The 17596-nt window shown below is 31.4% G+C and overlaps 1 protein-coding gene across 7 annotated transcripts in view; it reads left to right on the top strand.

The window, feature by feature from the left end:
- Positions 1 to 17596, top strand: part of LOC124538776 (tight junction protein ZO-2-like) — a 120068-nt gene that overhangs the window by 30646 nt on the left and 71826 nt on the right. For all 7 annotated transcript variants that reach the window (XR_006966996.1, XR_006966995.1, XM_047115962.1 and 4 more), the window contains exon 2: positions 2089 to 2140. Coding sequence is in view for 5 of the 7 variants with exons in the window: in XM_047115962.1 (XP_046971918.1) it covers positions 2089 to 2140 (52 nt within the window). In the remaining 2 variants the exon portion in view is untranslated. The remainder of the gene's footprint in view (positions 1 to 2088; positions 2141 to 17596) is intronic.

Raw genomic sequence — 17596 nt, 5'->3', positions numbered from 1 at the left:
GCTTGAACTCCAAGGTAGGGTCTAGACATACATATGTATATACGTAGGTACTGGTTTTATGCCTAATACCTGACGCCCAACGTGTCGTCGTCTACTTAGTCATTCGCCCACTTAGTATTTCGGTAAGCAATATTATCTTTACTAAATTTAAATTTATATTTGTATTACAATTGGAGTAATCTTTAATATTATTATTTTTTTTCATATATGAATACGTATGTATATTCGGGACATATACCAAAATAATATTTTTTACACTTTTTGTCCGACTGTATGTCTATCTGTTTATTCTGGCTGGACCGATTTAGACGGAACTTTCACTGAGTGATAGCTTATGCAATAAGGAGTAATTTAGGCGTTAATTTCGAATTATATATACAAATTCAGTTTAATTGAAGTGCACACGAAGTCGCGGGCAATATTAAGTAATAAAAATAAAAAGAACATTTATAAAATTACTGATTCATAATATAAATGTTTCTCACGAAATTCGTTAATCTGTAATGTACAGATTTACAAACCAGAAGCCTTGTAACACTTCAAGTTTCCGTTTAAATATTACGAAAACAGGTTCATTGTCCTTCCTCACTTATCTCTAGACTTTTATAACTCGGGAGATATTGCGTAATCACTTTTACTTGAATTTTAATAAATTGTTACATCGTGAGTCCTCGACTTATTTACCAACGTTCGTACGCGATATATCTCTGATGCATGGAGTAAAGATGTTCTATTTTTGAATTGATATAAAGATGATTAATTTTACATATTTTACAGAGTTGTTCTAAATTTAATTTTTTTTTTTTAATTCAGCTAATTGTTTTATTCAAATACTAGTCGTCGGCGCCAGATATATCTCTGATGCATGGAATATAGATGTTCTTTTTTTGAATTGATATAAAGATAATTATTTATTTTACGTATTTTACAGAGTTGTTCTAAATTTAAATGGTTTTTTTTTTAAATCAGCTAATTGTTTTATTCAAATACTAGTCGTCGGCGGCTTTGCTCGCGTTTTAGTGTATTAGTTGTCATGTTTTAGGCAAAAAAGTAGCCTGTATCATTTCTTGGATTTCATGTTTGCTTCATAGCAAATTTCATCAAATTCGGCTCAGCGATTTGATCGTGAAAGAGATACAGACAGACAGAGGTAGTTTCAACAACAACAACAACAGCCTGTAAATTCCCACTGCTGGGCTAAAGGCCTCATGTACCTTAGAGGAGAAGGTTTGGGAGGTACTTTCACATTTATAATATTAATAGATCTGTGTATCCGTATGCAACTGTGCCGGCTTACTGTTATGCAACAAAGAAAATACAGATAATAGTATAATTGGTCACAGACAATATTTCCTCGTCGATGCACGACATAATTCATACGCGACTCACGTAACTGTTAATGTTACGACCGATTAGTTACGATTTGCCTTACTAGGAAATCGTTGGATAATGTATAAAGCCTTTATTTTGGACTTTTGTTTTCTATCAGCTATTCTTGTATAAAAACTTCTTTTTTCTGCTCCAGCCAGTGTTATGTAATGACCTATATTTTATGCATAACAATATGAAATATGATATTTAGTTAAATATTTATAATTAAATGTACTTTATATTTAATTATTTTATATATTGAAGGAATAATAAAATCAAATACGAGAATACTTCGTAATAAAATAAAGTGCTAGCATAAGTAATCCAATCCAAATCTTAATGTAAATAAACCTTTTTAATTATTATGATCGCCTGGTACTTATCGAATTTATGGGCTCGTTATCGTTATTTATATCCAACTATTGAATAGTAGTATAGTTTAATTTCATTGTACACGGTCCTCTTATAACAACGGAAGTTCCAATTTAACTTAACAATGTTATTTTAATCGAATCGAAACACCAAAGCAACTGGTTTAAACTAAGTCCCATAATACGAAATGCATAATTATTATTGACAATGTAGTACAATATCCCGTTTGCTTTTGTTCTAACTTGAGTTTATCATTTTAAACTTGATGACGTAATCGTTAGTCACATTTTTTTTTATAAGAAATATTTTTTTATTATGGCAATTTTAATTTCTTTTTTTTTGCAGGATATAACGGAAGTACCAAAGAAAACATGGTGATGAACCTTAATTTAAATAGGTATGTACACCTTTTTTTGTTGTATATTTTTAATAAAAGTTTTTAAACTCACGTCATTGTAATGTATAAAATGTACTAGGCATAGAATACTTTTTAAATATGTACTTAGCGAATTTATTTAAGCTGTTAGTCCTTTTATCAATGATGTTCTAGGAAACAGATATGTCATTAACGCGCAAAAAGTGAAGACTAGAAAACGTCCTAATTGGGACGTTTGCCTTTAGTCGGTTTCATCATAATTATGCCAGTAATACGTTATAATACTTCATAATTATGTAGTAATACGTTTTGCGTAATTAAAACATCTAGTTATCCCTTTTACTTATTGTTTTTATCAAGCTATCCTTTTTACTTGTAATGAAATGTAAAATAAACGCTCCCCGGCGCGGCACATTTTTTTATGTTGTTTAGTATGGGTATAACATATCTGTTTATTAGAATATCATTGCCTTTTATAGTATCTTTTCAAAATGTTAACCGACGCCATTATCATGGTAAGTATAAAATTTATTAAATTTACCTTAAATATATTACGAATGGTTAAGAACTCAAAAACTTTAGTACAAAAAACAATGAAATAAACCTTAATGATGTAATCAATAAAATAAGCATAAGTTTTAAGAGTTGGTATAATTGTACAGCCAAAAAAATAAAATGGTTAGGCTGTTTGGTCACCGGCTTTTGCCTACTCTGAATAATAAAATAAAAAAAGACAAATTTAAAATATATTTAATTAATATTGACAAGTAATTTTTAAGACTCTTTTTAGTTCAGCAGAATATAATTAAATTATGTCAAACCTGGATTAAGGTCAATGTCTGTTATTGAGGTAAGTTACGTCATAGCGTTCTATTGTAATTTCCGAACGTATTGTTTTGTCCCACACATTGTCATTTATCTTATTTGATCTGTACCATTTGTTGTTTTACCAGAGATAACATACAACATACTGAATGTTGGAATAAGGAAACCATTGTATTTTAATAATATCCCGATGTTAACATATAAAGGCATATTCCGAAAACCACAACAAAGTTTTATACCAATCGGATTTTTACGTGTATTCGGAAATAATGATAAGTGATCATCAAGTCTCATTACGGTTATTTTTAAATTGCATTTCGGTTATTTTACAACAGTCACACAATTAAGACATTTTATTTGAAACGACTTGATCGTGATCGTTTTCCAGTTATTTTATTTCCTACTCACTTCAAAGAAAAGCGCCACTTGTCTAAACTTAGCGCCAAATAAAAGCAATAAATCCGTCTGAGTTAAAGAAAACAAAACATCTTCGAATCAGAAGTATAAGGTGGAGAATGGATTCGCTGTGCTCAATGACGAATGCTAAGTGTCTGAGTAACAGTATAATATCATCTGTGGACGTTTTTCTATATAAGAACGTTCATCGTCAAATGTGAAAACAAATTTCATAATTTCCACATTTTAATATGTTTGGTGGTATACCAAGACCTCACAACAGATTTAATGACGATTTGTAAACGCCATTAAATCTGCCAATCTCCGGAACAAGAGATTCAACAATTTTTGTTTTAAAATCACTATTACTATGTATAAATGAAAGTCGCTTCCCGCTGTTTGCCTGTCCCTATTTATGCTTAAATATTTAAAAATACGCAACGAATTTTGATGCGGTCTTTAGATAGAGTGATTCAAGACGAAGATTTATATGTGTAATACATGCATAATATAGTAGAGAAGCTCAGATAGCCTAGTGGTAAGAACTCGTTCATCTTAACCGGTGACTTCGGCTTCAGACTCAAGCAAGCGCCACTATATATATATGCGCTTAATTGTGTTTATAATTCATCTCGTGCTCAGCAGTAAAGGAAAACATCGTGTGTCTAATTTCATCGAAATTCTGCCACATGTGTATTCCACCGTATTGGAACAGCGGGGTGAAATATGTTCCAAACCCTCTCTTTAGTGGGCGAGGAGGCCTTAGCCCAGCAGTGGGAAATTTACAGGCTGTTACTTTATAGTAGAGAAACATAGATATTTTTTTAAATTTTAGAGTTTTCTAATGGAATGTTGTTAATATACCTACATTTTTTGCGCTTGCATAGCAGATTCTGGCAGGACCATAAGAGATAGATTAAAATAATATAGTACAGTACACCTCAAAAAGGATTTAAAAAAAGTCCGCAATCGTATTTATTTTTCTCTTAGCGATAATCCGCAATAAGCAACATTTATCATTTAATTTTTATGAGAGATAATTGCTTATTTGCGAATCGAATTAACAGCAATACAGCATTAATCCTTATCCAATTAAGTACATATTCAATTAAGACATTGTGCATTTCATATATATCAATATGGCCCTTTACGGCATGCAATTTTAATAAATATTTTCAAAGATATTTAAAATCCGGGACATAATGGTTTGTATTATGTGACAAAAAAGCTGTGAACGTTTTATATAAAGACATTCCGTATATTTAGTATAAACATTGGACTCGCTAAGCCGGGCCCTAGTAGATAATATAATACTATTATATAAGTTTTTGATAGAATTAGCGACACTCATAGTATAAAGTCCGTACATCCTATTTCTGGAGAATAGTATTGACTATATGATAAAACTTTCCTTGTACTCGGTAACATTCCATCAGAGATAGTCGGTCTTTCATTTATAAGCTGAAGTTTCTGAACTTTCATTTTTCGAACTTATGAAAACACGAACTACCAGTTTTTCAGCACTTTCTCCTTTGTTTCGTGATGAGTTTTCAAATACTTTATATAAGCTGTCTTTGATTTGTTAACAGAGGCCTAAATTGTAATCCTTACACGTCAAACTGTCAAAATGAAGAACTTCCATACATACTTTCATTTAAACTTACTTATGTTCCTCTAAGAATACCTATTTAAAATTCTTCTTGTGAAATACGTATCTCTTGTCTGTGCGATGTATCATTGTAGTCAATCAGTCATTTTAAAATTTTATTAAATAGATATTTTGAACAAAGAATTCTTATATAACCTGCCAGTGACTAAGGGTCAAACGATTGTTGAGATTTTGGGGGCCTTCGTACAGCAGTAGAAGTCTTCCGGCTAAAATAATGATAATGTATAACACATTGAATAACAATAAGACGAATTACGCAATGAAATACTATCTAAATGACAACAATCACGGCGAATTCGTATTCATAGATTTTAGCGCTCATACTGCACTTGGGATAACGCTTAATTAATGTTATACATAACTTACAACCCTATTTTTAAATACGAGATTTCATTGTGTAATAAATACCTGATCTTGAAATTGAATCGGTTTAAAGTTTAAGGACAAAGTAAATTGTTAATGCATCTAAGAATACATTTTTAAGATAATGAGAATCTTATTGCTATTCTGTAATTACTGCGTCTTATAATCACGGCGTAATGACATCATACACATCAAGGTTCTCTGGGCATCTATGGTAATTTCAGTAATAATTAATTATAAACGTATAGCTAATGTTGATAGAAATATCTATTTTAAAATGGATTTAAAAATAACATAGACTGTTTGTAATAAATACAGAATGTTATAAGTTACATCATTAATTGCAATCACAAAATTACTTTAAAAAATCTATAAGAAATAGACAATAGAATTGCATCACATAAAATATACGACGACATTAGTTCGGGGCAAAAACATCTCTTCAAAAAATATTTCTAAACTTCCATTACACGGAGTAGTGTGTGTGTGTGTATGTCATAATGTTTAGTGACACATGTGTCAAGATATGCAGGTTCCTACAACGTCAACTCTTAGTACTCTAAGATGAATTATATTAATTTCCTCAGTAAGCTTGTTAGCTTCACTTAATATAGTTTGTTAAATAACGATTCAAAAGTGCTTGTAACAATGATATTCTAATAAACAGATATGTTATACCCATACTAAACAACAGAAAAAAGTGTACCGCGCCGGGGACCAAGAAGAGAAGTAAAAAGGATAGCTTGATAAAAACAATAAGTAAAAGGGATAACTAGATGTTTTAATTACGCAAAACGTATTACTACGTAATTATGATGTATTATAACGTAAAACGACTAAAGGCAAACATCCCATTTGGACGTTTTCTAGTCTTCACTTTTTGCGCGTTAATAACATATCTGTTTACTACAACATCATTGGCTTGTAAAAGCCTACTTGAATAAAGTATGTTTTATTTTAAGTTATATTAAACTAGCTGTCGCTTGCGGCTTCCCTTGTTTACAGGGTTGGTTATCATTTGTTAGGCAAAAGTATGTCCTTTCTTGGAGTTCGAGTTTGCTTCACACAAAATTTCATCGAATTCCGTTCATTGGTCTGGTCTTGAAAGAGCGACACGTGAAAGAGAGACTAACAGACCGACAGAGTTACTTTCACATCTATAATATTAGTATAGACTATTTAACTTACCATTATGTCAAGTTTCAAAGCTAAGTACAGTACGAGTTACGACACAACTCAGATGTAGCATCGGCAAAATTCGTAAAACCGATCACATCCGAATTGAGTACGCTATCCCAAATTATCAATATTTATTTCTCATGTGAATATGATCTTTGCACAAACGTAATAACTTTTAATATCATATGATCTAATATATTCGTCAATTTGATACGTCGATTTACATGTGACGCGAGAATCTATAGCGACGAATAGCGTCGAATGGTGCGATAGGGAGCTATTTCTATTTGTTGTGTAAATCGACAGTAATCGGTTTTATTTTCATTCCATTGCATTTTCCGATGCTACATCTGATTTGTGTCGTACTATACAATATATCAAAATACCAAACAAAGATAAATGAGACTTTCCGAAAACTGTTTTCAATTTAAATCTAATTAAAAGTTTTAAACAGTTCAACTTTCTTGTTCGAGGTAACGCAATTGGCTAGAACTTCCTTGTGTGCTATTCTGCTGTCTATAGTTTTATCCTACTACTATTATAAAGGCGAAAGTTTGTATGTATGGATGTATGGATGTTTGTTACTCTTTCACGTAAAAACTACTGAATGGATTTGAATGAAACTTTACCACAATATAGCTTATACATCAGAATAACACATAGGCTACAATTTTTGAGGTTTCTAATGTGAGGTCGTAAAAAAACACATTTTTTACGCTTACATTGCAAACGCTGACTAAATCCTACAAGATAGATGTACTACAGTAAAACAATGTACTACAGTATTGTACAACTTAAAAAGGTCTACAAAAAAGTCCGTGATGGTATATGTTTATCTCTTAGGAATAACCCACAATAACCATTTTTTATCCTTTACTTTGTACGAGAAATAATGGCTTATTTACGAAGCGATTTTAAGCGATTACTAGACTAGACGGGACGAACCTGAAGTCCACGCGAACGAAGTCGCGGGCAAAAGCTAGTTTTCTTTTATATATTAAAAGGCAAACGTGGAAATGTAACACTTTTTTTTTTTTTTTTTTTATAAAATAGGCCGATGGTTAAATGAACGATCTGATGATATCTTGATCACCATAGACATTACCACCAATGCGCCACCTACTTTGAGAACTAATATGTTATGTCTCTTACACTGGCTCACTCACCTTTCAAACCGAAGTATTGATATATGTTGAAATAATCTATGACAGACAGGCCGCCACAACACCTTACTATCAAATTTATACCTATATAGCCTCATTACACATAAAATATAAAAATGTTTTAAAAAGTCTTAAATTAGTATCATAAATAAGTTCCTGAATCACGCTAATGTTTGGTTCTCTGTAATATACATATATCAAGATCTCGACATTGTAAATATAGTGTTGATATTTTTGGAACATTTTGTGTATCCGTTTTTGGATCACGACTGTACGGTATTAATAGCTATCAATTACTAACCATGAATAAATTCAATAATCACTACATATTATAGAACAAAGTCCGGCCGCGTCTGTCTGTCTGTATGTTTGCGATAAGCTCCAAAACCACTGACTGGATTTTCATTCGGTTTTCACTAATAGACTACATATAATAGAGAATTCATAAGGAAGGTTTAGGTATAAAAATTATTAAGATTTTCGTGTAAATAAAAAGAGCCGAGATGGCTCAACGGTTAGAACGCGTGCATCTTAACCGATGATTTCGGGTTCTAACCCAGGCAAGCACCAGTATATATATTTACAGGCTGTTACTTTAAGTTGAAATAGAACGACAATTGTTAAACATGTCGGCAAATAGCAACAAAAAAAAGGTAAAAATATAAGAAAAAAAACATATGTCTACCCGTGCGAAGCGGGGACGGGCCGCTAGTTGCTGAATATATTTAGGTCGAATTTAACAGACAGTCTGCCCCCTTGCCCTCACTATTACATAGTCTCCCGTGACATTTGTCAATCATTGTAATAGCCGAATAAAGCCCTTAAAAGCTATATTTAATCGTATTAAATTACCTAACGATTGCACTCTATACAACTGTATAAAAGTGACCCTGTATCGTTGAGCAGCTGTTTTTGTATACAACTTCAGCGCTGTAACATCGCTTTTTATACTATTAATTAATATGTACTTTGATTTTAATTATTTTTAAATCACTTATCTTATTTTTAAAGAAATTTTACTGTGTCTTAAATTTATATATTACTTTTCAACCGACTTCAAATAGGAGGAGGTTATCAATCGTCTGTTTTTTTTTTGTTTTTTAATGTTTGTTACCTCATAACTTTTCACTGGGTGGACCGATTTTAATTTTGATAATGGCTCCAAATATAACAATAACTATAACTACGTTATATAATCGTTAATCGACTTTTAAGTAGTCTAATGTTTTTCATTTCATTTTACCTAGGAGGACTCTAAAAATATGTTAAATATGGAATTATTTTTATTACTTTTTAGTGCATTTTTATTTGTTTTAAAATGTGTTTTGTTTGAAGTCGGTTTTAGTTTTTGTTAAAATTTTTATTTATATGAAATTATAATTTTAGAATGTATCTTAAATTTATATATTATTTTGTAACAACACAGGCAGAAGTGTAAATAAATCTACTTGATGTATAGAATAAATAGAAAGGACTAAAAATATGCTATCTCTATCTCACTTGTGGTATTAAAATAGTCACAGCTTCACTTTTGAAAAGAGCTTTGTTTCAAAAGTGTGTGCAAAACACGTAGTGTAAACTTGTAAATTTACTACAAACCGTATCATTCTGGTGGCGGTGAATTCCCTAACACGGTATTTCCCTTGTTCCTACAATTCACCTGGCTCTCCCACAATACAAAGTTTTCTAGAATAATCTTTCTAGAAAGTTGCTTGGTAAGGTATTCACCTAATCAGCTACTTCTATTACTGTAAGTCAAATCGTTTATTTTCATCATATGCTTGGTTTATTTTTATTGGTGGTTAATTATTGTTTCAAAAAATGTATGTAAGTAATGTATGTATGGAATTTATTTAAATATATTGCCATTTTTTTACTTATTAACCGACTTCAAAAAAAGGAGGAGGTTCTCAATTCGTCGGGGCCTTTTTTTTTTTTTTTTTTTTTTTATTTTTTATGTATGTTACCGAATTACTCGAAGATGGCTGGGTCGATTTTGACAATTCTTTTTTTGTTTGAAAGGGCATGTTTTACAGGTGGTCCTATTGTCAGGAGATCAGGATCTGATGATGGGATCCTGGAGAAATCGAGGGAACTCCTCAAATTTTATAGGCACACCTATAGTGATTTCGGTTTTATTCAAAGTGCCTTGGTCATATGCTCACGAAAAGTGACATTTGATGAAGTGGAACTGATGATGAAGACCACAACTGGTAATCAGAACCTATTAGTAAGTAACTATTTTACGGGTTTAGTTCTATTTCTGTAAGATAGTCGTCAAGCAATTGATGTTAGTAAACATGCCTATGATGAAATCTAGCTGATGGTGGATTACCAGGAGAATTCCTCAATGGGAAAATCGGGAAAAATGGTATTTTCTAATTGGCGATGAGCAGTTAACATTAGGCTATTGTAACTTAGGTAACGCTTAATTTGAGTTGTAGTCCACATCGTATTGAAACGGCGTTGAGTTATGTTTAGAGTCGAAAGCCGAAATGTACTGATTATAATAAAGTGAATGACAAACACTACCAACTGTAATTATAAATACCAAAACAACACTGAAAAGCATTAAATAAATTTTTATAAATAAAAAAAAACCGCCTTCAAAAATGAACTAAAAAGAAAAAAATAATCAGTTACATCCATAACCAATTTACGATTTTTTAATCACCTTGAGAAGTCGGTGCCAACAAAGTAAATAAATTCCTATATTGAAATCATTTAATTTGTATCGATAGTAAGGTTTGTATAATGGTGTCATCTATACAATAAATAGATTTAGTTTTTGTATGCATGTATTATGTACCTATATTAGCAATGTTGGCACCGACTTTGAGAGGTGATTAAAAAATCGTAAATTGGTTATGGATGTAACTGATTATTTTTTTCTTTTTAGTTCATTTTTGAAGGCGGTTTTTTTTTATTTATAAAAATTTATTAAGGAATAAGATTGATTAAACCCTTTTAATTTTCTTGATAAACATGTCACATTAATATAAAAAACATTGAATAATTTTAAGTATAATGTAATTGAAAGTAAAATATAAACAAAGAAACAATTAGACAAGAACAAAGCAGGAAAGTCTGTCTCGTCTCCCGTTTAATAAATAAGCAGTGCTTTAAAGCGCTTGAAGGGATTACTATCTGATCTCACTGCAGTCGCACGTGCGCTGATGTTGATAAAACAAATGCAATCAGATAGCACAAAGGCTCTGATGTACATACAATATTGGCCTTTAGTTCCTGTAGGGAAAGACTAAATTCGTATGATATATTTTACGTCATTAAAGTTTACTACGCCAGTGTATGAAGTTTAAGTCATAATTATTTTTACTGTTACGTTATGAGGTGATTTTTCTTAACTTGACTATATTAAAATTAACACATGCATAAATGTTTTAATAATAATAAGCATCACGTTATATGCTCACGGTTATTACATTTTTAGTTCATCTTTCTGTTATCGAATAACAAATCGCCTTAATGAAAAGTAGTAGTAGTAGTAAGTAAGTAAGTAGAGTCGAGATGGCCCAGTGGTTAAAACGCGTGCATCTTAACCGATGATTGCAGGTTCAAACTCAGGCAAGCACCGCTGATTCATGTGCTTAATTTGTCTTTATAATTCATCTCGTGCTCAGCGGTGAAGGAAAACATCGTGAGGAAACCTGCATGTAACAAATTTGAAATAAGTTCTGCCACATGTGTATTCCACCAATCCGCATTGGAACAACGTGGTGAAATATGTTCTAAACCTTCTCCTCAAAGGGAGAGGCGGCCTTTAGCCCAGCAGTGGGATTTACAGGCTGTTGTTGTTCTTGAAAAGTACCCCATGATTATTTACATGCTAGGATCGTCTATAAAAGCGGAGAACGTTCACGCACACCAGTAAAGTAAAATGACGTTTGGCAAGTATCAACGTGTCATGCACACTAAGGTAATGAAGTTGGCTTATTTCTGTTTCAGAGCAATATTATCTAGATATATAAATTTTCTACGGGGTACCGCTAGGTCATTGACATCCCATCAAACTTTGCTGTTTCTTTTGTTATGACCTCAGAAATTTTCCTCTGGTCTGTGTTTCCTAACCATAATCTGAACATATATGTAGCAATATAGCATTAGGTGTGATTGCGGTCAAGAATCAAGGTCGACAAGCATATTGCTAATTAAATAAAATTCTTTTGTTCCGTATGTACGTATATTTACGGAAAATCTGACATTATCAACTCAATTAACCCCTACCCCGAGAGTTCTTTTTAAAGCCGAAAGCGCAAAGCCGCCACAGGCAATTACGATTCGAAATTTCTGATAAATTATCTGAGATTTTTATGCGATTTATTTTGTTATTTCTCGAATAGTATTTTAATGTATGTTGATCCTTTGGAAACATATCGTTTGTGTAGACGAAACATTAAATTTGTAATTTAAACCAACAATATATATATTTGTTGGTTTGTGTTATAGTTATATGTGTATCACAATTTTTCTACAGAACATTAACGAAATCATAAATAAATCCTTTATGCACGATCATTCTCAAGCACATAAAAGTACTGGGCATAAAAACTTCATGGTATTAAAAATAAAATATTGCCTATAAAATGCTTAAGCAGGATATTAGATGAAATGTCATATCCTCTATATCAGGATGTGGCTCTTCAGATTGAGTGGTTGGATCTGGCACGTGTTTAATATATTGATTAAGTTTATCCAATCAAATAAGACATAACATTGAATTTAAATAAAGAACATAATTACTTTAAATGTTACTAGCGACCCGCCTCGGCTTCGCACGGGTGCAATACTGATGCTAAATATACTACAGAATTTGTTTATTTACGACATCACATTTCAAACTTCTAACATTATCAGTGTTTCTTTACCATATCGTCCATGTAAGACACACAAAAAAGTTTCCATTCGAATCACTCCATCTATTAAAAAAAAAACCTCATCACAATCCTTTGCGTAGTTTTAAAGATTTAAGGGATATAGGGACAGAGAAAGCGACTTTGTTTTATATAGTTACAGTAACGATGATCGACGGATTTACGCTTTTTTTTATATTTGGAACATAAACAAATACACATTGAAATTTATTACTGTATAAAGATCACTTAGACTTAATAGCAGCTTTACCGGCTTTGAATCACATTTAAAATTTTTTGTACATTAATTAACAAATCCTTTCGCCACTAGAACTAAATGTTCTATCTAAAAGTTTTCTTTACACTATTTTTCAATATTCAATTGAAAACTACATATATAATATAGAACTTATGAAAATTGGGTACTGGGTCCTTCAACATCTTTCGCCCTCGTACGTTACGTATCTCAATTCCAAACTATTTACTATGTTCTTTTTATGGTATAGGTTGGGCACACTGTAAGAAATATTAACTATTCCTTACATCGTCAATGTGTCACCAACCTTGGGAACTAAGATGTTATGTATCTTGTGCCTGTAGTTACACTGTTTCACTCACCCTTCAAACCGGAACACAACAATACTGAGTACTGTTATTTGGCGGTAGAATAACTGGTGGAGTGGGTGGTACCTACCCAGACGGACTTGCACAAAGCCGTACCACCAAGAGTGTGTATGTATATAACCTACCTATATTATAGAAAACGAAGGGGTTTCAAAAAGGGGCCATTACCGATGGGTTTTTATTTGTTTAATTGCTTATCTTTCATCGAGTGGTTAGTAATGAATGAAAACATTGTGAGGAGACTAGCTTGATGAAATTTAGACATGTGTAGTTGTGTAACATTAGTTGATGGCCCTACTTTTAAAAAAAAAAAAAAAAACTTGCGACAGTTTTGACAAAGGCTATTTGTTTTTTTTTAATAGTCGAAGGTAGTTAATATTTCAGCTTAATAGTTTTAAATTTTATCAATCAATATTTAATCATCTCTTAAGTGAATAAGGTATATAATAAGAATAGGGAATATAATAGAATGGAACTTATTACTCAGCATTTAACCCTCGAGCTTTTACGCTGAATACATAATTCGATTTTCAAACCTAGATAGATAGGCTACCTATTGCGAAAGTAGGTCAAACAGACGTCCTAAATCCGTGAATGTCACTCGAGCAAAGTAAACGAGATTGAAGTCTAAACACCACGGAGTTTTCATACCAAAATAAATAGCTCATAAAATCATAGTCATAAGATCTAATATTGCATGTCATATTTAAATTATAGAATTGCTCTGAAAAAAGGGTTCTATGTAGCTTGATTCTCAATTCGTTGGTATAATAAACTGCAGTATACCGCAAGATTCAGAATAGTTTTATTATGTAACGAGCTCTCATGCGGCTGTCAGTATCGCATTGCGACTTAATAATCTTCATGAGAGATAAAGGGAAAAATATAAATGGTGCATTTCGTTTTATTATTACCAACTCAAACAGTATAATCTAGAAATTTCTATAGTTTTTACCAATGAAGGTGACATTTGATATTAATATGATTATTAATTTTAAAATTCGAATGGTTTCGGGTTGGTAACACAGCTACCAATTCTATGTCGATAGTATTTTTTTTAAATTTAAATTCGATTATGGCTTGAAAGAATAATTTATTTAATAAATAAATAAAAAAAACAAATACTTTATTTAAATAATTTTTAATATAATAGAACACAATAATATCCTTACAAAGTAAATAATGTATCAGTGTCTTTAATAGTAGGTAGTTATTATTGTAATATTTTTTCCTAATAATTACAAAAAAGGGTCATCTGATGGATAGAAACCTAAGATTGGAGGATCTTTAAAAATATAGTAGAATATTTTATTACTTTTAGTAAAAGTTTCATCTTGATTAATATTAAAAAAATAGAAACGGGTCAATTACAATTCCATCATGAAATCAGGTCAACAGTTCAAACTATATGTAAATAAATCATTTTCCAGAGTTAACCTTCTGAAACATGGAGTACACTCATAACTATATAAATATAACTTTTCAGTCATGGATTCTTTGGCAGTCGTCCGAAATGGCGCCCAGTCGACGCGAGCGTCGTGACGCGTCAGTCCGCGCTGACTGATGCATTCGAAATTAATAACATTCGAAATGGAAATTCGAATTTCGAATAAATTTTAAATTAAGAAACGTCAGTGATGTGTCTGATCATTTATTAATACGATTAAATTAAAAAAAAATAATAGTGACAAAATCGTAAACAAGTGTTTGTTACAGTGTGTAATTTCGTTTGTATTTTTTTATTCTTTTATACTTAACTATAATAAATTTTATTTACGTTACTATAAATTAAAATTAATGTTATTATTTAAATGCTTTATATACAATTTATTTATGGTTATGAAATGTAAAGAAATACCCAAAATGGAAATACTTACGGTCTATATTTAGACAAATTCCATTGAACTCTGTGAAGGATGCAAAATATTAATTTCGCAGACGGGTCTAATGAGAAATGCACACCATTTAATTGTCGGTTCCTGTAAATAGTGTTTTATAAAACTTGAGCATTTTTACAACATGTATACGGCATATTGCTATCGAGAAGAAATAAACCTCTGGATAATGCTTACATTAATAATAATTGCAACGTACTGCGTAAAAACGAAACACATTTTATTTAATTCTAGTCTAGGTATAATAATAATATAAATCATTTAACTTTTTTTATAAACACGTGACAGATTAAAATGAACTGAAACATGACAGGCATAACATAATTAAAAAAAAATGGTAGAATTTCAAATTCGACAGATAAAAAAATCTGCAATTTATATTCGTTAATAATATAAAAGATTTTTGAACAATGTGCTAACCTTACCGGGGGGGAGAGCTAATTATAGCTCATATGTGTGTCATTTACTATAAACTTTTTTAGCGCAAACGGTTTGCTTAATCTAGATAAAATTTATGATAATGATACAATGGTTAATAGTTTGTTTTGTCTATTGCTTCAGGGACTTCATATAAATAATACTAATGCTGTACTATTATTATTATTTATTATTATGTATTATTTAGCGTTATATTATTTTTAGATTGAACATTTAATTTTGGATTTTTTTACAGATGACTATTGCATAAAAAATGTCAGATATAATATAAATATGTTGCATCAAACAAATTCTCATTAGAATTTCTCCAGCAATTATTATTGAAAATTAAAAAAATAAACGGCTCTAAAATTATATTCAACGGTCAAATATAAAAGCACAGAATAAATAAAATGTTTAAATTTAGAACATGTTCCAGAACTGTAAATAAAATCGGTAACACTATTAGCGTGTAATTAACTCAAAAATCTGTATCCAATTTTTTAAAAACATCGAAAAACGTTTTCATCCAGACGTTACCCATTTCGTAATCTCATTACGGATACTAGTCAGAATCTAATTTACTGAATGAATGTCACTCTGAGCGAATGGAACATGTTGCGAATGTCATTCATTTCCTGGCAGACTGCCAATAAACCAATAGACAATATCGAACTAAATCCTTGAATGCTAAGTTACAAAAAAAATGTGTATTCGGCAATTTGCCTACATTTTGTTTCGAGTGAAAACCGGGAAGATGTCATCTCCCGTATTATTACTAGTTGGGTTCTTGTAGATATTTTTACTGTCCAATTATTATATTTCAAAGTCAGTCTTGTTTTGACCCTTTAACGCTCCGGCGACCTTGAAGACGCGACCCCAAAGGGGTCGTCTTTAGGTTAAAAGGGTGCCCCAATCTGTCTGAAGGAAATAAGAACCGTAAATAAATCCTTATATTGAATAAATGTAATAAACTATTTATTACACAAACGAAGCTTTATCTTTATTAAATGTGTGTTAGTCTCAAAATTATACCTTAATTAGAAATGCTCTTATTTTTCGTTTTTTCACACTGGAACGCTTGATTTGTTTGGGAGTTATGCATTGCAGATTAAGAAAATATCAAACATGTTGTAACTCGATTTTATCTGTCATCACTTACAATACATTGAGAGAAATATTCTAAATGATTTAGTACCTACGAAACGAACAAAGTCGTAAATAGCCTTTCGAGATATTGGCCGAGCAAAGTTGCCTACTTACTCAATGAACTGTCAATTGTTTAAGTAACCAATTAGTGTCCACAAACTAATCCTAATTTGCTGGAATATAAAGTAAAAGAAAAGTAACAGACTGTAAATTTCCCACTGCTGGGCTAAGGGCTCCTTTCCCATTAAGGAGAGGGTTTGGAACATATTCCACCACACTGTTCCAATGCGGGTTGGTGGAATGCACATGTGGCAGAATTTCGACGAAATTAGACACATGCAGATTTCCTGACGATGTTTTCCTTCACCGCCAAGCACGAGATGAATTATAAATACAAATTAAGCACATATATATAGTGGTGCTTACCTTGGTTTAAACCCGAAATCATCCGTTAAGATGCACGCGTTCTAACCACTGGGCCATCTCAGCTCTTGCTGCTGGAATATAGTAAAATATAAATGTAGGTATGTATTAGTGTTAATCAGCTTAAATAATTGGTTGTATTGTTGAAAAAATTCAAGGAACAAGGTTTGACATTTGTATATAGTCGTTGCTCGTGCAAAAGACGCTATGTGTTTTATCATATTTTTCGATTGCTGTGCCGTTTTAATCGTTATTTCAATATACATATTAAAGTTTCATTGTATGAATATCGCATAGTTAAATTTGTAAACTTTTAAACTATAGAAGTAATGAAAGAACTGTTTTTATAGTTAAAGCGTATTGAAATAACAATTAAAATGGTGTAACAATCGAAAAATATGAAAAAAACACATAACGACTTTTGCAGGAGCAACGGTGATATGTGACTTTTGATTGACATGCATAACCCAATAGTTATACGTTTTTAATATACTCCTGTCACT

Source organism: Vanessa cardui, chromosome 21, assembly GCF_905220365.1.
Source record: "Vanessa cardui chromosome 21, ilVanCard2.1, whole genome shotgun sequence".
Lineage (NCBI taxonomy): Eukaryota > Metazoa > Arthropoda > Insecta > Lepidoptera > Nymphalidae > Vanessa > Vanessa cardui.
The sequence above is the reverse complement of the archived record's forward strand: the minus strand, read 5'-3'. Positions and strand labels throughout refer to the sequence as shown.